General features: G+C 53.3%; 1 protein-coding gene across 2 annotated transcripts; it reads left to right on the forward strand.

Moving 5' to 3' along the window:
• Positions 1 to 310: 310 nt before the first annotated feature.
• Positions 311 to 18646, forward strand: DMGDH (dimethylglycine dehydrogenase). 2 transcript variants are annotated; one of them, XM_078600248.1, is made up of 17 exons: positions 311 to 506; positions 713 to 796; positions 4153 to 4327; positions 4855 to 4953; positions 6154 to 6318; positions 7096 to 7300; positions 7790 to 8038; positions 8582 to 8780; positions 8969 to 9138; positions 9942 to 10098; positions 10731 to 10896; positions 11003 to 11133; positions 12164 to 12381; positions 13106 to 13263; positions 14708 to 14767; positions 16771 to 16905; positions 17577 to 18646. In XM_078600248.1, the coding sequence occupies exons 2-17, from the start codon at positions 714 to 716 to the stop codon at positions 17784 to 17786; spliced, it is 2580 nt and encodes an 859-aa protein (XP_078456374.1). In that variant the 5' UTR covers positions 311 to 506; position 713; the 3' UTR covers positions 17787 to 18646. The 2 variants fall into 2 exon arrangements, with proteins under 2 accessions (XP_078456374.1, XP_078456373.1); XM_078600247.1 differs by lacking the exons at positions 311 to 506; positions 713 to 796 and having other exon boundaries at positions 2028 to 4327.
• The last annotated feature ends 1851 nt before the right edge of the window (positions 18647 to 20497 follow it).

Below are 20497 nucleotides of genomic sequence, written 5' to 3' on the forward strand. Positions count from 1 at the left end.
CGTAACACGACTTCATTGGAATGGTGAGTAAATTGGTAAACGCGGAAAGGCGTGGGTCGCGTGGTGGGTCGCGAGTGCTGAAGTTTGGGCAACCCCGCAGTCGCGTCTAAATCCAGGGATTCTCGAGGAGAGGGGTTCGTCTTCGTCGGTGGCTTTCGGCGGAGCGTCTGTGTGGAGGTGTTCATTGCAATATAGCGCAACGATTTGTTTTAAACCGACACCATTGTCACAACGCCCGCCAGTATCATCGTCGTCGTCGTCATCCTCGCAAGCTAAAACGTACGCAAGCATGTTTAGATAGTTAGGACTCAACCACTGTCACTGGTTAATCATTGTCCCTCGCTCTCAACGTTTGCGATGCCACCGCGCTTGTGATGCGAGCAGGCGAGAGACGACAGCCACGCAACACGCGACGATCGTTGCCTCCACAGGCGACTCGGTGACTCGTCAACTTCACCTCCTCAGTCGACCCTCCTCCTCGCCCCCGTGGCCTCCTCTCTCCCAAGGTCATCCTCCTCCTCATCTGGCGTCTCTCCTCTCCTCTGGTGTCTCCTCGCCGTCTCCCCATCTCCGTGTCTCCCCCTGCCGTTCTCGGCTCTTCCAGGAACTCGCTGCTCTCGGTGGGGCCTCTTCTCCCCGGGTATCTTCTCCACCCGGGTCGACCGCACTCGCGTGAACTTCGAGCCGCCCCGCGCGCCTTTGTCTTCCTCAGAATGCTGCGGCGGCTGCTGCTGGGCGCGTCGGGGTCCGCACGGGTCCTTGGCTTGGCTCCAGTGCGGCAGACGCAGAGTTCCAGGTGCGTGCGTGTGTGTGTCACGCGCAGAGTTCCAGGTGCGTGCGTGTGCGTGTCACGCGCAGAGTTCCAGGTGCGTGCGTGTGTGTGTCACGCGCAGAGTTCCAGGTGCGTGCGTGTGCGTGTCACGCGCAGAGTTCCAGGTGCGTGCGTGTGTGTGTCACGCGCAGAGTTCCAGATGCGTGCGTGTGCGTGTCACGCGCAGAGTTCCAGGTGCGTGCGTGTGTGTGTCACGCGCAGAGTTCCAGGTGCGTGCGTATGCGTGTCACGCGCAGAGCTCCAGGTGCGTGCGTGTGCGTGTCACGCGCAGAGCTCCAGGTGCGTGCGTGTGCGTGTCACGCGCAGAGCTCCAGGTGCGTGCGTGTGTGTGTCACGCGCAGAGTTCCAGGTGCGTGCGTGTGCGTGTCACGCGCAGAGCTCCAGGTGCGTGCGTGTGCGTGTCACGCGCAGAGCTCCAGGTGCGTGCGTGTGCGTGTCACGCGCAGACCTCCAGGTGCGTGCGTGTGCGTGTCACGTGCAGAGTTCCAGGTGCGTGCGTGTGTGTGTCACGCGCAGAGTTCCAGGTGCGTGCGTGTGCGTGTCACGCGCAGAGTTCCAGGTGCGTGCGTGTGCGTGTCACGCGCAGAGTTCCAGGTGCGTGCGTGTGTGTGTCACGCGCAGAGTTCCAGGTGCGTGCGTGTGCGTGTCACGCGCAGAGCTCCAGGTGCGTACGTGTGTGTGTCACGCGCAGAGTTCCAGGTGCGTGCGTGTGCGTGTCACGCGCAGAGTTCCAGGTGCGTGCGTGTGCGTGTCACGCGCAGAGTTCCAGGTGCGTGCGTGTGTGTGTCACGCGCAGAGCTCCAGGTGCGTGCGTGTGTGTGTCACGCGCAGAGTTCCAGGTGCGTGCGTGTGCGTGTCACGCGCAGAGTTCCAGGTGCGTGCGTGTGTGTGTCACGCGCAGAGTTCCAGGTGCGTGCGTGTGTGTGTCACGCGCAGAGTTCCAGGTGCGTGCGTGTGCGTGTCACGCGCAGAGTTCCAGGTGCGTGCGTGTGCGTGTCACGTGCAGAGTTCCAGGTGCGTGCGTGTCACGCGCAGAGTTCCAGGTGCGTGCGTGTGCGTGTCACGTGCAGAGTTCCAGGTGCGTGCGTGTCACGCGCAGAGTTCCAGGTGCGTGCGTGTGTGTGTCACGTGCAGAGTTCCAGGTGCGTGCGTGTCACGTGCAGAGTTCCAGGTGCGTGCGTGTGCGTGTCACGCGCAGAGTTCCAGGTGCGTGCGTGTGCGTGTCACGTGCAGAGTTCCAGATGTGTGTGTGCGTAGGTAGCGATTAGCGCACTGCGCTACGGATCCAGCAAATCCCCGAGTTCGATTACCACTCGCGGCCCAACATCGGTGACGCCGTTGGTCGTCTCGGCCTTAAACGAGGACCCGGTGCGGTGCGTAATCATCAGCGGTGGGGAGACAAAGGCGGCCGCCCGTGGTGCTGTCCACCCACCCACTCGCGCGCTGTGACGACCTGGCTAGGCGCTACTCTCTCACACCACTTGCCCCGGCAGTCCGGTAACGTGTGGCTCTTGTGAGAGGCGCCAGTCCCACCGTGGGAGCTCTGTGGGATGTCTCTGCAGTGTCAAACTCGCGCGCTCCATGCAACTTCACGGGAGATTATGCGCTCACCAATGTCGCACCCTGAACTGCTTCTGCCCATGTCCGTAATCCACCACTGCGTTAATTTTAGCCCCTGTAGAAAAATATATAAATATTCCTATGGGACGGTGGTGACACGGCCCAGCGGGGTTCGGCCCTTGTTATTGCATAGGTTCGTGGTTCGAATCCAGCAGGCCACCCTGGTTAGTACTGCGGTGATATTAACCGTAAAATAGCACGCGCCGTCTGCTTCACTCGCACAGTGGACGTTAAATATCCCGTGACGTCATTAAAAAAGAGGAGGCCATTGTGTTGACAGCAACATTTGGAAATAACCTTCGAATTACTTAATCGGAATTACACAAGCAACACGATAGCCGTGCGCTGTAAGAACGATACGAATATCAAATTAACTACATTCGTACGAATGTATTCTCTTTAAAATGCATTCGTCATGGACGTTAATAAAGAAAATGGAAAAAGGTTGAAAGTATAAATAAATGAAAGCGTTCTAAGAAGCGTACGGAAGTGACACTAAAAACTGCGTTGACAAAACAGAGGAACAGGTGTATTGGAGAGCAAACACAAGTGAGAGTCGTGGTTTTATAGAGGTTTGTAATTGGCGTTACTCGTAGAGACAGGGCATCAACGGCTCTGACTGCTGTCCACAGAGCCCCGCAGATTCAGAAAGACACAAAAGGCGCACGCTCTGTACACGTCTGCATTGAGGTCGCAGCACCGACACCCAATGGCAAAGGCCCCGCGGTGTTTATTTCTGGTGAATTTCACTTTGCCGTTGCGCCCGTGACGCTCCGCTGTTCTCTTCTACCCTGTTTGTTTTGTTGACACAAGTAAGGCCGCATTGTAAACTTTAAAGATAGCATCGTTAATCAGTAAACACTTAGCCAAATAAAAATATGGCTCTCGGTGACCCGTCACGGTGCAATGGCCTTGTGAGGACATCTCATGCGACTCATGTGCAGCCCGCGGCAGCAACAACACCGGCCGCAGGCCGCGTGCGTGTGAGGTCTCCGGTCTGATCCGGTCCCAACCACCGCACGGCAGTCTGGCCTGAAGCCACTGCAGCAATAACAATGTCCTGGTAGGACATTGCGCTCCGCAGACTGAAAATGACCACCGAGTTGAATTCGATGCCAACATTGGAACCGTTCCAGCGAAGCGGACGCACCGGGCCGGCAGCGACGCCGGGATTGCTCGGGCGAGGGGGGAACTCGCAAGCCTCTGCGGGACATTCACCCAATGGACATCGAGGCGTTGGAGAATATGCAACGTCTTGTTGTTCCACCTGTGACGTTGCAATCTAGCCGGCAGGGAGATTACAATGACGTGCTCTGCGTAAAGAGCCCTGTGTGAATATCAATTGTTTTTGCGCAATTGTCCCGAGCTGGTTGAAACTCTTCTGCTGCACCATCACTGTGTCGTTTGGCTCGGCCATCGAACAAAGACGGTCACTGCGTCGCGCGCTTTCAGATGCGCTTCTGCGGCCGTCTGGAACGCTCTTCCTTCTGATATATGGACGCCGCTGGAGCTACGCACTTTTATATCTTTATTGAAAACTAATTTCTTTAGAACTGCTTTTTATGTTTAGTTTGTTGTCCTTCCCACGCACCTCCGATGAGCACGGTTGGCTACGTACGGTGCGAAAGACGTTCAACACACGTCCAGCACCATCTCACACTCGTGCTGCCTGTCCTCTCACTCGTCCCGCCCGACCCCAGCGCGGCCTCCACTCCGCTGAGCAGCAGCAGCAGCGTGCAGGACAGCGCCGAGACGGTGGTGATCGGAGGCGGCTGCGTGGGAGTCAGCGTGGCCTACCACCTGGCGCGTGCCGGGGCCAGCGGCGTCGTTCTGCTGGAGAAGTCGGAGCTCACGGCCGGCTCCACGTGGCACGCGGTCGGTCAGGGCAGGCAGAGCCCCTTGCCTCGGCTACTCATCCTGAAGCCGGGAGTCGCCGCCTGTTTGGGATTGATCCCTTGTGCTAAGCTCCGAGTGGAGTGGTTAGTGCACTGTGCTACGAACCCGGCGCCCGAGTTCTATAACCTATAAACTAATCTTAGTTTTCATTTTACCAGGTACGGCCCACTTAGCAATGTAGCTCATTTTCAGAAGGGGCCTGACCACAAATGATAGCTCAACAAAGGGGCTTATCACGTAGAAATGTATAACAGCCGAATACTCTAGACGCATGTTTCTAAATGTGGAGGAAAACATCAGAGACGAATATCTGAACCGGTCATGAGCCTCCGCTAGGTCGACCTGGTGCAGTGTGTAAACATCGCCAAAGGCGGCCGGTCGTGGTGCTGGTCACCCCACCCTCTCGTGTGCTGTGCCAGCCATCATAGGTGCTCGCGAACAGCACTTGCCCCAACAGCCTGTTAAAGGCTAGCTTTGTCTGTTTTACGTGCCGATCTGTTATGTAGGCAGGACTGACGACGTACTTCCACCCTGGCATCAACCTGAAGAAGATCCACCACGACAGCATCAAGCTGTACGAGCAGCTCGAGAGGGACACGGGACAGGTGTGCACCCCCCCCCCCCCCCGAACCACACGGCCACGAGCGCGCATCGCACACGGTGCGACATCGTGCGGGGCAAAGCGACGTGAGCCCCCTCTGTGCACGAGGCACGCGACGCCGAATCGATGCGGCGACGTGGAACTCGCCCTGACGCTCGGGATACGTGCATCGGAATTGAATCGGAATTGGAATCTTTATTTACCCTGGAGAAATCCGATGAGCTATGAAGCTCTTTGATTCACATTTGTCCAGAAGGGGTGGTTCAGAAATGTACAACAATAAAAAAACGATAGCAATGGAAAGTATAGGAAAGGGAAGCAAATCACTATAAATAAATAAACTAACGAAAACTAAACTATTTTTTACGACCCACTTAGCTATAAGTAAATTTTCAGAAGCGACCTGGCCACAAATGATAGCTCCACGAAGTGGCTTATCACGTGTAAGTTTATAGCCGCCGATAATTATTATTTAAGATTCGCATTTTTCGTGTAATTGTTTCACGTGACCACTGCAGCCACCAGAGGCGCTGCAGTCGGCGGAATGTTGAAACGGCGACTTGCGTCTTGGGTGGACCCGTGGCCCAGGTGGTGACGGTTGGTCGGCCTGCCGAGAGGGCTCGCCGCACACCGCCACCCTGGCCGTTAATACCACAACGCATTAGGACTACACACTTTAGTCTGTAAAATGTGTTTGTTGAGATCCAAAACACATATCTTTATGAAACTCAAACTAATCATGAGCGTCGTTGTGGAGAATATAAGTGACAAAATAAATAAGCAGACAATACGCCTCACTTACAAATCTGTCTCTCTACATAACAACACATCCCATCAGCCACACGGCCTTCTGGGAGGAATTTTTTTCCAGCAGCATTGCTTCAGTTCGAGCAAAACTCTGCACCAATCTCGACATCCAGTGCCTCATCAGCAGAGTGCCTCACCAGCAGAATTCTTCACCAGCATTGTCAGGCTCGCTTAAATCAATGCTGGTAAACTGCGCCGACGTTTATAGGCAAGGGCCTGCTCTGTTAGACACGGGTCTTCGTGCGACACATTCCTCTATAATGCGCAACGTCAAATAATTGTGGGCAGGTGACGAGTACGGCACACACGGCTGCCTGTCGCTGATCGGTGGCGATGCTCCTAGCGCAGAGCTCGTCTGTGACGGTGGCCTCAACCGCACCCCCGTCCGTGTCGGCAGGCGGTGGGGTTCCACCAGCCCGGCAGCATCCGCCTGGCCACCACTCCAGAACGGGTCGACGAGTTCCACTACCAGATGACGCGCGCGCGCTGGAACGTGACGCCACAGAGCCTCATCGGGCCCGACAAGATCCAGGAGCTCTTTCCCCTCCTCAACATGGACCAGGTGCTGCGCGCGGGGTGCCCCCGTCACGCGGTACCGTCACGTGGCACGAGGTGCCCACGTCACGTGGCACCGTCCCGTGGTCCTCTTCCTTGCGTGGCCCCCGGGCTCCACCGGGCGAACGGGTTCATTCTTCATCCGCAATGTCTCAGGCGAGGGGATTGACAATTTCACACGCCATTGGGTCCTGCGGTGTAACGTGCACTTTGTAAATGATAAAAAAAAACTCAACACACTCGTCAATAACACTGCCTTAAGGGCAATATATATATAAAATCAGCGACGTTATGTGCAATTGCCCTTCTTTATAGCACACGTCATGCACGATAATGATGGTTGCAATGTTGAGGTTAGTAATGATATTTTGTCTGTGAAGCCTGGAATCGCCCAGGCATTAATCTGCCCGACTTATTTTCCTGTTGTTGTTGTTTAGAAGTTGCCAAATGAAACTGAACAATCGTTGTTGTGCACAATCTATTTTCCTATTGCTGGCATCGGCCCTCTCATGTGGGGCCTCTACCCTGCGAGTCCTCTTTCTCTACTCATTCCTGCCCTGGGCCATCATCTCCCCTAGGTTGACTCAGCCTCAAATGAGTACCTGGCGGGGTGTGTAAACACCACCACTAGGGAGACAAAGGCGGCCGGGCGTGGTACTGGCCACCCATCCCCTCGTGTGTTGTGCCGGCCTTCATAGGTGCTACTCACCAACAGCACTTTCCCCAACAGTCTGTTAAGGCTTTACGGGGGATCTTTGGGTTGTCTGTGTGCGTGTCGCCCCAGGTCCTGGCGGGGATCTACAACCCAGGCGACGGACACATTGACCCCTACTCCCTCACCATGGCGCTGGCTGCCGGCGCGAGGCAGCGCGGCGTCCGGATCTACCAGCCGGCGCCCGTCACCGGCCTCACGCCCACACCACAAGGCCACTGGGACGTGCACACGCCACACGGCACCATACGGGCTCGAAGGGTCATCAACTGCACAGGTGCCCACCGCCAACGCCGCCGCTGCTGCTGCTGACAGCTCGTAGGTACAGGAAGGCCGGCGCTGGCCTCTCAAGTAGAGGGCCCTGCAGCGTCGCTCATCAGTGGACCAACGCAGAAGAATGGACGAACTTGTCACGCGATTCATCCTATCTGGGAAAATCTGGACGTCTTTACGATGATTTTGAAGCTTGCGGCGATCACTTCTGGGTTGCACCTCTTACCCGTGAATGAATTCGGATAACAGGATAAATTTGTCATCAGCAAAAGCGAACGGCTGATCGGAGTTTTCCCAGATAAATTAAAGGTCATGGCTAGAAGGGAGGGTAAATGATTTTTGGATAAAAGGAGTTTCACTGTATTCATATTCTTAGGGGTTTTTTCGGTAAAGTCACATAGGTAAAATTCCGTGAGTCTCTCAGTCCCCTACGAACGCGCGTTTGTTTACTGAGCGATGTCGCGGTGAAGCGGAGCGGTTGTTGTCTTCTCAGGTTTCTGGGCCCGGGAGGTGGGGCGGCTGGTGGGCCTGGAGCACCCGCTGGTGCCGATCCACCACCAGTACGTGGTGACGGCGACCATCCCCGAGGTGGCCGCCCTCCCGCGGGAGCTGCCCGTCATCCGTGACCTCGAGGGCTCCTACTACCTGCGGCAGGAGCGCCAGGGGCTGCTCTTCGGCCCCTACGAGAGCGCCGAGCGCATGAAGATCCAGGAGGAGTGGCTCGAGAGTGGCGTGCCCAAAGGTGACCGATCGTGGCGAGTCGCGCGCGCCGACATTTACATCTCCGTGTCCGCACGGCGGCAAAAAAAAAACCTCACGAAGCAAAGGAGATCAAGCGGACTTTGACATTTTGTGAAAAAATAAATAAAACCTATTTTTATTTCACCAAGTAAAGGCCCACTGAGCTATATAGCTATTTTCAGAAGGGATCCATATTCTCTTTAACCCATGTTGATTGTAAATGTGGAGGTAAAAACCGGAGGACCCAGAGAAAAGTTTACACAACCACATGGAGAACATGCAAACTCCAAATGTACAGAGTCAGAATCGAACCCACGATCTCTCGCGGTTAACATCTCGGCACCGCGGCGCCATGAAGTAGCGGAAGAAGTAGCGGGTCGCGTACAGGCCCACGTGCCGTAGGCTTGCGCGTACAATATGGGCCTCCGTGCCGGGACGCGCCCCGTCTCGCCGCGGGCCACCTCCGGCACGCCACGTCGCGGCCGGAGTCACCCCGGCGAGTGCCGAATTCACGACCCCTCGCCCGGTCGTGCGCGCCCGGCAGACTTCGGCAAGGAGCTGTTCGAGTCGGACCTGGAGCGCATCATGCCGCACGTGGAGGCGGCCATGCAGCGGGTGCCCGTGCTGCAGAAGGCGGAGATCGTGAGCGTGGTGGCCGGGCCCATCACTTACACCCCCGACCTGCTGCCCATGCTGGGGCCCCACGTGGGCCTCGCCAACTACTGGGTCGCCGTGGGCTTCGGGTGAGCGGCTCGGCTTTGTCTCGGTTTGCGCGACAGAGCGCGTCTGTGTGTCTGTGCGTGCAAGGTCGTACTCGTGCACAACCTGGGAGAAATGCTGTTTGACGAACGTGCTCTCAATAGAAATGAATGACTGCTGCAGTGATCTGCGTTGCAGCTATGGGATCAACTACCACGTCTGTGCGTTGCAGCTATGGGATCATCCACGCGGGAGGCGTTGGCAAGTACCTGAGCGACTGGATCATGAAGGGGCAGCCCCCCTTCGACCTCATCGAGCTGGACCCCAACCGCTTCGGGAAGTGGACCACGCCGGAGTACGCGCTCGCCAAGGCCAGGGAGTCGTACGGCGCCAATAACATCGGTGAGCGACGCTCGCGGCGTATCTCTCCAAAAATGTCACTGCCAAACTATTTTTCTTTACTTACCAGGCAAGGCCCACTGAGCTATTTCACTCTTTTCAGAAACGCACTGGCCACAAATGATAGGTCAATGAAGTGGCTTATCACGTGGAAATGTATAGCAGCCAAATACTCTAAATGGCATTTGGAATCTAAATGTGCTCGGAGAAAAATCCACGCCACCACGAGGAGAGAGAAAGAGACACGCAAACTCCAAATATAAAGCAGATGTCAGGGTTGGGATCGAACCCACGACCTCCTGTATACCAGGTGAGGTAGTTAACATCTCCTGGCCACCGCGGCGCCTGTGGCCCTCTGGTCGGCAGCGGTCATCCCCCGGACGACCCCTTTGGGGAGCTGAAGGAGCACACTGGTCGGACGGTGATTTGGCCTCCAGGTGTCCACACGTGGAGTGGTTTCACGTCGAAACAATACAAATCGAGCCTCTGCAGCACCCTCACGAGGTCATCCCAAGCTGCTTTGCCACCTGACACACAAATAATCTACGCGAGTAAAATAAGATCAATATTTGCTTGTCAACTACAAATTGATTTAAAGAAACCCACAATTCATAGGCTAGAGGCGGCTCTCTTGAGCTCCCTCTAGTGGCGGCACTTTCACTGGCAATGGCGCGAGCCAGCAACCTGTTTGTCTTTAAAGTAAAACATTTTTGTAAGAACGAGGAGAATGCGCAGGCTCGGGAGGCCGGAGTTGTCTCCTCCACACGTCAGCGATCGCCCCCCCCCCCGCCCCCCCCCGTGCTCAGTGGGCTACCCGAAGGAGGAGCGAGTCGCCGGGCGGCCCACCCAGCGGGTGAGCGGCGTCTACCACGCGCTGCTCCACAAGGGCGCCTCCATGGGCTTCCACGCCGGCTGGGAGCAGCCGCACTGGTTCGCGCCGCCCGGCCAGCGGGCCGAGTACAGGTAAGTTCAGACGGCGCAGGTGTGTGCTGCGAGTAGTCGTACAGGCGAGTCCTGTCAGGTGTATGTACGTTGAACTTCTTTCGCGCCGTACGTAGCTAACCGTACTAATGGGAGGTGCGGGAGGCCTTCATCCAGGAGAGGATCGATCTCTGCTTGGTAATTATGACAATTGCAATGGTGTGAGAGTGGTGAGTGCAACAGCTTCCTGGGTTCTATTCCCACCCTTTTTTGGATTGAAAACTCATTTCTTTAGAACTGCTTTTCGTGCGTTAGCTTGTTGTCCTTCCCCCACCCTTACGATGAGCACGGTTGGCTATATACGGTACGAAAGAAGTTCAACATACATACGTACATACATCTACCCTTGAACGTAGGTGGCGCATTGTATCCGAGGCACACTGAATTAAGGGAGACTGAGTCTTTGCATCACCACTCAGGGCCGCAAGCAGAAGCAGAGGCGAGCGTGGTTGGTGTTGGCCCTGGTGCAGTTGCACCGCCTGCACACTCAGTAGGTGCACGGCTGGGAGCCCGGCGCGATGCTCGTGCGAGTAGGCGACTCGCTCGGGTGGAGGCAGCGCACGGCGCAGGCGAGGTGACGCATTACCCCCCCCCCCCCCCCCGTGGCTCCGCAGGCCGAGCTTCCGTCGCACAAACTGGTTCGAGGCGGTGGGCCGCGAATGTCGCCTCGTGATGGAGGCGGTGGGGGTCATCGACCTGACCCCGTTCGGGAAGTTCCTCCTCTCGGGGAAGGACGCCACTCGCCTCGCCGACCGACTCTTCGCCAACGCCTTGCCCAAAGTGAGCAGCAGCAGCAGCGTGGACACTGATGCGTGTGTCTGTGCGTGTGAGCGCTGCTGCGTGTGCGTGCGCGAGCACCGCTGAAAGTGCGTGTTGTTGGCACCAGGAGGGCCACACGAACATCAGTCACCTGGTGACTCCGGACGGCCGCGTGTACGGGGAGCTCACCCTCAACCACGTGGGCCCCCAGCAGATGCTGCTCGTCACAGGCTCCGGCTCCGAGCTGCACGACCTCCGGTAGCCGTGGGCCCTCGCGGACCCTCGCGGGCCCTCGCGGCCCTCGCGGCACCGCTGTCCCCGCGGCAGTGGTGCATCCTTTGAGCAGGGAGACGGCTGACTTCATTGTTTCGCCTTGAATGACGTATTGGAGTGGGGGGAACCTTCACCCGTCGCCTGTTTATCGAATTCCACTCAACGAGTTCACGTAATTAATGTATAATGTCCAACAGCACAGCCATGCATTCTTAGGCCACGAGCAGGGTCTGCGTACGTGTGATTGGCTCTGCTGAATCGTGCGACTGCACGCACACAAATTTGTGGCGGGTGGTGAGAATGATCCAACGTAAGTCTGTCACCAAAGCCCAATGTATTTGTCTCGTCTCTTCGAGTTGATAATCAGGCCAGGCCACAGACTTGTTGACGGGCTCACGTAGTAGCGTGCGAGCACAGGTGGAGATCGGCCCGAATGACCCGGAGCACCGTGGCGGAGTGAGCTGTGAGCCCGACGGCGTTGGTCAGAAGGAGCCACATTACGTGAGGGGGCGGCCTTCCTGGGAAGTGCTACTTCAATCGAAATTACTTCAAGTGAACTCTAATTTCCCCGAGGCATTTCTGGAAAAAAATCCGTAAATAATTGTCACGGAGTGTACAAAATGCAGCTGATTATGTATAAAACTTACCATAAACGGTTTAAGATCTTTGCTTATCGAGGCCTCCAGAGGTGAGCAGTGGTGGAGTTAGGCAGCTGAAAGGGCAAGACAAAATCTAAATCGACCCGTCCAGGGGTCGGCAACCTGCGGTGACTCTTTGAGGACTGCTGCATCGCGACGTCGTTTATTCAGGACCACCGTTTCGTATTGACATACATCGGGGCTCTTGATGAATATCGATTTTTTTTTTTTACCAAATTTGAAACGTCTCTTGTTATTTTGGTCACCGACCCCTGGACTGGTCAATTCTCAGCTCAGCCGCCCTCATCACGCTCAAGCTGAGTCGGTACGGTCCAGATCGAGCGAGTGCGCGCCCTTCGTGTGCGTGCGCGCCGCAGCTGGATAGAGGAGCACGCGGCTGCGGGGGGCTTCGAGGTGAGCGTGCGGAACGCGACGGACGACATGGGCGTGCTGGGCGTGGCGGGGCCGCTGTCGCGCCGCGTGCTCGCGCGCCTCACCGACGCCGCCCTCGACGACGACGCCTTCCGCTTCTTGCGCTGCCGCGCCGTGCGCGTGGCGGGCCGCGCCGTCACCGCCGTGCGCATCTCCTACACCGGTGGGGCTTGCGCCCTCGCCCCACGCTCGCCCCACGCTCGACCCACGCACGCACGCGGGATTGTGTGGCCAATTTCACGTCCGCGTCGTCCGAGTACCTTGGAGATTCCAAACTAAAATTATTATCTTTTTATTTTACCAGGTGAAGCCTACTGAGCTGTGTCGGTCTTTTTGGAAATCGATAGCTCAACGAAGTGGCTTATTGCATGGAAATGTATTTCAGGCAAATACTTTCAATGCACGTTGATTCTAAATGTAGAGGGAAAACCCAGAGGACCCGGAGAAAAATCCACGCAACCACGGGGGGAGAGAGACACGTAAACTCCAATGTACAGGCATAAAAGTTGGGATTGAACCCACGACCTCCTGTATACCTGGCGAGGTAGTTAACATCTCGCCACCGTGGCGCCAGGTCATCCACGTCTTCCCAAGACGCTGCACATCCCAATCGGGCAAGGTTGTGTATGCCTGTGATTCAGAACCTTCGAGGCAACGGTTGGTGGATCACATAAAGATATGTAAAACTCCCAAATCTGCTGGGCTGCGAAATGGCCAGGAAATAGCTACTCTATGAATCTGGTAACCCGGGACCACAGCTAACATCTGTTAGGAGCGAGAGTTAAACCAGAGCACATCGATAGCTTCACGTATGACATCGGCGTGCGTTGCGTTGTAAGTGAAGCGCTCCTGGTCGTGAACCGTGGCCTGTGCACGGCCACGCGCAGGCGAGCTCGGCTGGGAGCTGTACCACCAGCGCGAGGACACGGGCGCCCTCTACTCTGCGCTCATGGAGGCCGGCCGGGAGTTTGGCATCGGGGATTTCGGGGCGTACGCCATGAACTCTCTGCGCATGGAGAAAGCGTTCCGCGCCTGGGGAGCCGAGGTACCGCGAGCGCACACGGCACGCACGGCCACCTCTGACGCGCACGCCGTGCTCCGCGGCAGTGCCCCCCTTGGCAAGCCCCGCGGGCCACTGGTGACCCCCGTTGGCCTTTCGTGCGGCCCCTGAGATGCGGCCCCTGACAATACACAAATGTGAAAACAGCCCCATCGTGCTGCTGTCAACCCCCAGTGGTTTAAAATGTGTGGTCGATGGCAACCGTGAATGAACTATCCCAGAAATGTTCCCCTGGAATTCTGTTGGACACATGTCGTCACGTGCCACCCACCCGGGGTTACCGATGTTGGGTTTATGATCTTGTATTGTGGGGCGGCACTGAGGGGGGGTCAAAGCACAGAGGAGAAACGTTAGCGTTTACTTTTCTAACGAACCTTGTAGGTGTCATCTGCACGGGTTCACTGCGTTGTCACAGTCGCTTCTGCCCCACAGAATAGTCTGGCAATCATTGCCTCTGTCCCACAGAAGCAATGATTGCTAGACTATCCTGGTCAAACCAGCACACGTGGTGACCCCACCCCCGCTGTGAACCCGTAGCAGTGACGTTTGAAGAAATTACTTTTTTTTACTCTGAGTTCATGAACAGTGGCAGAACTGTTTCTGTATTGTTCACCAAAAAACAGAAATCTTGCATTATTCCGCAGTAATGGGGTTGGAAGATATATAACAATGCACAAAGGTGTGCAGCATTGCGCGTTCAAAAGCTCTCACTATTATAGAGACCACCATCTCAAAAGAAGTGAACGCGTGACCGTGTTGTTGTTTAGACCGCCAACTCTTGGAGTTGAGAAAATGTGGCCATGCCAACAGGCAGCGGTGGAACAAGAAGACAAATGTAGACGGGTTATGATCTCATTAGGCCTCATCCGTACAGTCTCTGGTCACATGCCTCTGGGAGCCTTTGATATGGACAGCAGCTAACTTTAGGTACTCTCTCTAAGATTTGAATAGTCCGAAATGGAAATGCAGGTTTATTGGTATTCCCCTCTGCACAATTTAATTCGATTGTGCTTTCTGTATTATGCCACGAGATGAAGAACAGATGAGGACATCTTAGAGCAACATGCCCCCCCCCCCCCCCCCCCCCCCAGTGTCAGAGGACCGCTGGAAGAAGACGTTTTGAAAATATTGCACCTGAAAAATCCTTCACGTGTCATTTTTATTCTTGGTTCTTTCGGTAAAGTCACGTCATTATTATTGTTTAAAAATCAGAGGGCACACTTTCTCTCGCACTCTGACATAAGATCGTTCTTCGCATGACAGAAAAAAACAATCATCATCAGAACTGGAATTTAGCCCAATTAAGTGCAGAAACTAAATTAATATGGTGGATTTTTTTGATTTGCAAGGGCTCTCTCGTGCTTGAAGTACTATTAGTTTTTCACATGTCTTAACTATGCATTGCTACGTGTCTAATGTTGTCTTTCAGATGAACTGCGATACAAACCCATTTGAAGCAGGCCTTCAGCCCTTCATTAAAGTGAACAAGGTACAGCGAGAGGCGCCCAGTAATGATCGACCATTGCTATTTAAAACATTAGTCTAAGAATAGGTTTTACATAAGTATGTGTGGTTAATGCAGACTTGATGCCCTGCAAAAGGTCTCTATTTGGTGTTAGAACATCTTATCACCTGTTTAATTGCTGGAAAGAGTAAAACCTTGACTTAAAGCTTTCGTGACTGCAGGAATACATATTCTAAGGGTCTTTCGGTAAAGCCATGAAGATAGAAAAATAATTTTTCAATCACGACGTTTCGATCGCAACACAAGCAAAGCAATCATCTTCAGGTGAGAAGAAGACGATTGCTTGTGTTGCGATCGAAACGTCGTGATATTTTTATTATTTTTCTATCTACGTGGCTTTACCGAAAGACCCATAGAATAGAATAAAACCCATTGTGATTTTCATCATTTTGGATATTGGCAAAAAGGTGGCAGAGATATCATGAGTCTAATTTTACGTTGAGCTCATATTCCAGGAGAATATTAGCCCTGTTGGAGTGTATGATGACTCACAGGAACTCGAGCTGCCCGGATATCGTGTCTTCCTGCTCGATGCGTGTTAATGGTATATCGGATGTTTGTTAATGTTAATGGTATTTAAATAGGCAAATCCATGCCAGTTTCTCGTTTTGTCGTTGTCCAGTCGTGTTGTTGATGCTTTGGTTTCCCTGTTTGTTATTTAAATCAAACTTGTGATTTAACCCAGGATACACCCTTGCGAATGAGACCATATTTGCACTGTCTTAACGGGTCGTGTCCATTTATTAGTGCAATAGGTTGCGACTACAGTACTCATGAACAGATGGCATTGGGTCAAAGGTGGAAACTCCGCATTTCCATGGCAAGCGCCAAGTCCTTCATTCAACCACCGTTGACCTTCCATGTCATAATCTTTGGTTCTTTCAGTAAAGTCACGTAGGTATACAATAAAATAAATCACTACCGAAAGAACCAAAGAGTATGGATTCCTGCAGTCACGAAAGCTTAAAATCTAGATTAAACTTCCATGTGATAGTAAACATCGTATCAGCCCTGGAGCGATGATGGACTATGTCGACCCCGGCGATGGATTTGAAGTTATAACTTTGCAATTGCGAGTCAAGTGCATTAGGCAGTGCCCTGCGAAGGCTGCGTGGAGAGCGATGGCTGAGCTCCAGTGCCTGTGCTTTTGATCCTGTGAAGTGTGCCATGTGGGGGTAGTGGTGTCTGTCAAGGTGAACTATTGTGTTCTAGGAAATAAAATATATACATCAAGATTATGTCTCAGACAAATGTCAACCACACGATGCTTTGCTTTCTACTTTGTATCCAGATTTAATATACTGCTTTGCCCTAAGTATATTACATGCACATGTCAGTTTTTGAAAATATATAAATGCATCCAAAAAATGTTTATACTGCCGTATGCCTTGCTGTTTACAAATTGTCATAATGCCCTATCACAACACTAGCCTTAAAATACTCTACCAAATACGATGTGTGTTCCCAATTAGGTCCAGTGGAATGCAAAGTTAGCACAGTACTATAATTATGAATTAAACATGATGCCATCTTAAAGCTTCCATATTTCTAGGAGGCTCAATGCGGACACGTGGTGAGCTGGCAGCAGCTCCTTCAGTCAACCCCACCCACTTGCCATGGCCACTCCCACCCAAGGACTAGCGCCGCCCACACAGGCAGAGTCCTCCTGCCTGGCTCGACCTGACGGTCGCCCCATCAGCTGCTCTTAGGCCCTGCCTACTCCACTTCCAACTCCGCCCACTACTCAGTCGTCTCACCCTTTGCTCATATCAATAGTCAAGCACGAAGCGAGAAGAATTTAAACTGGGACAAAGTCCTCGTGATTACAAATGCTTCGGGACAACAGAACAGACTCTCTGAAAACGGTTCTGTCCCAGCTAAGCTCGTACACTTGGTGGCGTTATGCTATCAACTTTGATGAGTAATGTTTTCGTTATGCCTTCCTCTGTTGGCCATGTCCACCACAGGATGCGGATTTCATCGGCAAGGAAGCCCTGCAGAGGATCAAGAGGGAAGGGCTGACACGGCATCTGGTGTATCTCACCCTGGACACCGATGACGTCGATCCGGAGGGGAATGAGAGTGTGTGGTGCAATGGCAAGGTACATTTGGTGCACATCTCTTCACCAATCCACTGTTGAATGAAGGCCTCCCCACGCCTCTTGTTCATGAGGGTTGTTTGACCATACTTCACCACATAGATCAGCGTGGGTCGGTGAATGGTGTGAGCAAAAATAGTTCAGATTTCACCCACCACTGGTGTTAGTTGTAAACGGGAATCAAACTCAGTTTGCCGGGTTCGTGTTACAATGCGTAAAGCCGTAAACTACTGCGCCACCGCTCCATCTCATTGTTGAGCTGTGTCCAGCAATTCATCCCAGTAGAATGCACTTGGGATTGCTGATCTCTTATCGTGATTCAAACCACTTCCCCACTGGCAAGGGGATTATTTTTTTTATCTCAAACTGATTTTACATTTATCTTCATTTCAGCCAATTTACAATTAAACGAGCCATTCCATGTGTGGCCACAGAATGTTCTCTTATCTGATGTGATAAGTCAGATGGTGAAGCCTTAAATAAATAACTAATAGATAAATAATTTAACACGTAAGTTGTGAGTACATCACTACATACATTTTTTATGTGAAACCCTCATTTGCGTGCGCACCACTCGGCGCTCGAGAAACGTTATTAATTCATGACGCACCAGCGCCTACGCGGACAGCAAACGCGGACAACGATGCGTTGGCGTTTCCTCTCGTCCCACGCAGGTCGTGGGCAACACAACGTCCGGGGCCTACAGCTACACGGCGGGGCACAGCGTGGCGTTTGCGTACGTCCCTGTGGAGCTGAGCTTGGTGGGGCAGCACGTGGAGGTGGAGCTCCTGGGCAAGAACTATCCGGCCACGGTGGTCAAGGAGCCCCTGGTGCTCACCCAGCCCACTCGCCAGCGCATGCAGCCGCCTGCCAACGCAGCCTGACAGTGCCGCCCACGCCCGGGCAAAGACGTTTCCATCTGAAACTATTAGTGTCGAGAAATGTCTTCTCTTACAAATAACTTCTGTGAGCCTCTCAATCCATACTTGGTTACACATCAAGTATTTGATGTCAATATATTGTTGTATTATCTGAGCTGGAATAAGCTGATTGAATTAAGTAACAAAAAATACGGCTGATTTTGTCCTCGTTTTGTGCAGCACAGCTAAGTAATACCACAACTAGCCAGACTAGAGAACCTAAGTGAGTCATTGGTGGCTGAAAGCTGGGTTTGAATCCAAAATTTCAGCAATGCCAACTCAGTGCTGTGACCCAGGAGCCAAACGACCACACCTCTCACGTACCCCTGGGAACGCGATACGGACCGATTACTCGGCTAATATAACACGAAGACAACGTGAAAGTCATTGAGAACGAGAGATATGCCCTTGATGAGAAACACGTCAAAAAACTGCCACGAAGGTGCCTGTTGGGATGACTAACTGATGTCACAAAGATCCTCTCTGAGCCTGCTTCAACTCAAGCACACTCAGAGAGGGTCTTTGTCATATAATTTCTAGGTGAATTTGCAGTACAGTTGAAACGACAGCTAAAATATTTAACCGATTTGGTGACGCTGCATCGGCAGTGTACTGCACAAGCACGATAAACAACGCGACACCTTCACCAATGACTCTGTGACCTTCAAAGGAAAACTATTAAATAGACGACATTTAACACACGGATGTATAAGAGACATATCAAGAAACTTGCGGATGTTTACGGAATGTTAACGTTTGCCATAACAAACCAAATGAAAGAGCATGTTTTGGAAGCTCAAACAAAATGTGAATCTTCAATAATGCATCACACATCCACACTGCTCCTCCTGTCCTGGCATTGCCACTGCGCGGGTTGGGGAGCATGCACATTTAAGACGTTTTATACCCCGGCTTACGTCGGGGATGCGTTCCTGAAAGGTGCGGCAACGAATATCGAAACGACGTCAATCAAAGCGACGTACAGGGGTGGTGGAGGTGGTGTTGGTGGAGGTGGTGGTGGTAGAGGTAGTGGTGGAGGCGACGCTGAGAGGCGACGGATAATGAGGAGCTGAGCAGTGTATTCTACGTCCGTACTTTCATCCAGTGCTAGTGAATATACTTCAAAGGAATCAGACTTTTTGTTTAATTGACTGGCTATATTTTTATCAATCAGTTCCACACGGCGAGTCACAGTCCTGCGTGATAAACTGACTTTTTCAAATTTGCTTTTGATCTCCGGACACAAGATGTCTGCTGTCTGTACCATGTATTCTTTTACAAACTTGCCTTCGGAGAAAGTGGTAATGAGTGGTAATGTTGGTGAGAAGAAGTTTTTAAAGAAAATTTAAATCGAAGTGAAGAAGGAAATTGAAAAGTTTGTATAATTAATGATTTTTCAAACTTTAATTGTTTTCTGTGCTTAAAACTCTTTTAAAAACTGTGGGGTCTAGAACGGACTCGTGAAATTCGGAGAGAACTCGAGTTAAGTTTTGTTTGTTTTGTTGAATTACACAAAGTGCGCCATCTAATGGGGAAATGGGGGCATTACAGGAGGAAGGTAAAATTTAATTTAATAATATTTGGACAAGTTCGGCGGGCCGGATTAAAAAGCCCAACGGGCCGTACTTAGCCCATGTCTGATGTAGAGACACACGCCAGGTAGATGTAGACACACACAGCGTGTAGTTTTAGAGACAGACACACACAGCGTGTGGACGGCGTGTGCGCTGTCCACCGCAGTTGCCGCTGCTGGGCAGCAGTCGGCGCTGTGTCACTACACAACCATCAAGACACTGGCATTGCGCAATGTGGATCTGGGTATAATAACACGGACAGCACAAGCAGTGTCAACCCTGCGGTGTGCAGCCGGAGAGGACCCTGTCGCGTCTGATTAAACACGTTCCTGCTGCGGAGGGAGCTGGTAGGAACGTTGGGTTGCTCGGTCAATGGCCAGGGTCAACGGCGGCGTGGTGTATTCCGCAAATATGGCCGACTGTGAGGGCGGGCACAAGCCGGCGTGAGTAGGTTAAACGTTGAGTTTTATAAGGGCACCACGGGGTGACCAGCCCCTCCCCACCCAGCCTCACCCCTCCCACCCCCCACCCAGCCCCTCCCTGCACGACGAACGGACACAACAATCCCCTGTGGGCTGGTGGAACCAGTGTGTTCCAACCAGTACAAGTGGAACAGAAAGAGCGGCAGGGTGGCGTCGTGGTGACACTCGGCTCCCCCGAGAGAAGGGTTCCATTGTGCGGTTCTGTCCCTCTGGGCTCCCCGTCTCCTCCCTCCCGACAGCTCCCTCGGCCTTGCCCAGAGACGTCCCAACGCTGAGATCTTGCGCGCGAGTTGTCGCCGCTGTGGATCGCACACAGACGAAGCGCCCCCTGCTGGAGGCACCGTGCAGCGTGCCTCTTGAGGCGTCCTCGCCCGTCTCGCACCGCCATTTGCTCGGCCGCTCTCACTGCAGCGGTGCACGTGGCAGAGGCCGAGTCCTGCACCGGCCCGTTACGTCACAACACACATCTAAACACGCTCTGCATGACGTCACGTGTACGTTCGAACATGCACGTCGCACTGTGAATATCATCGGCATGACGTCACGTGTACGTTTGAACATGCACGACATCGCACTGAATATCATCGGCATGACGTCACGTGTGCGTTTGAACATATAC

Source organism: Lampetra planeri, chromosome 13 (assembly GCF_965212315.1).
Source record: "Lampetra planeri chromosome 13, kcLamPlan1.2.h2, whole genome shotgun sequence".
Lineage (NCBI taxonomy): Eukaryota > Metazoa > Chordata > Hyperoartia > Petromyzontiformes > Petromyzontidae > Lampetra > Lampetra planeri.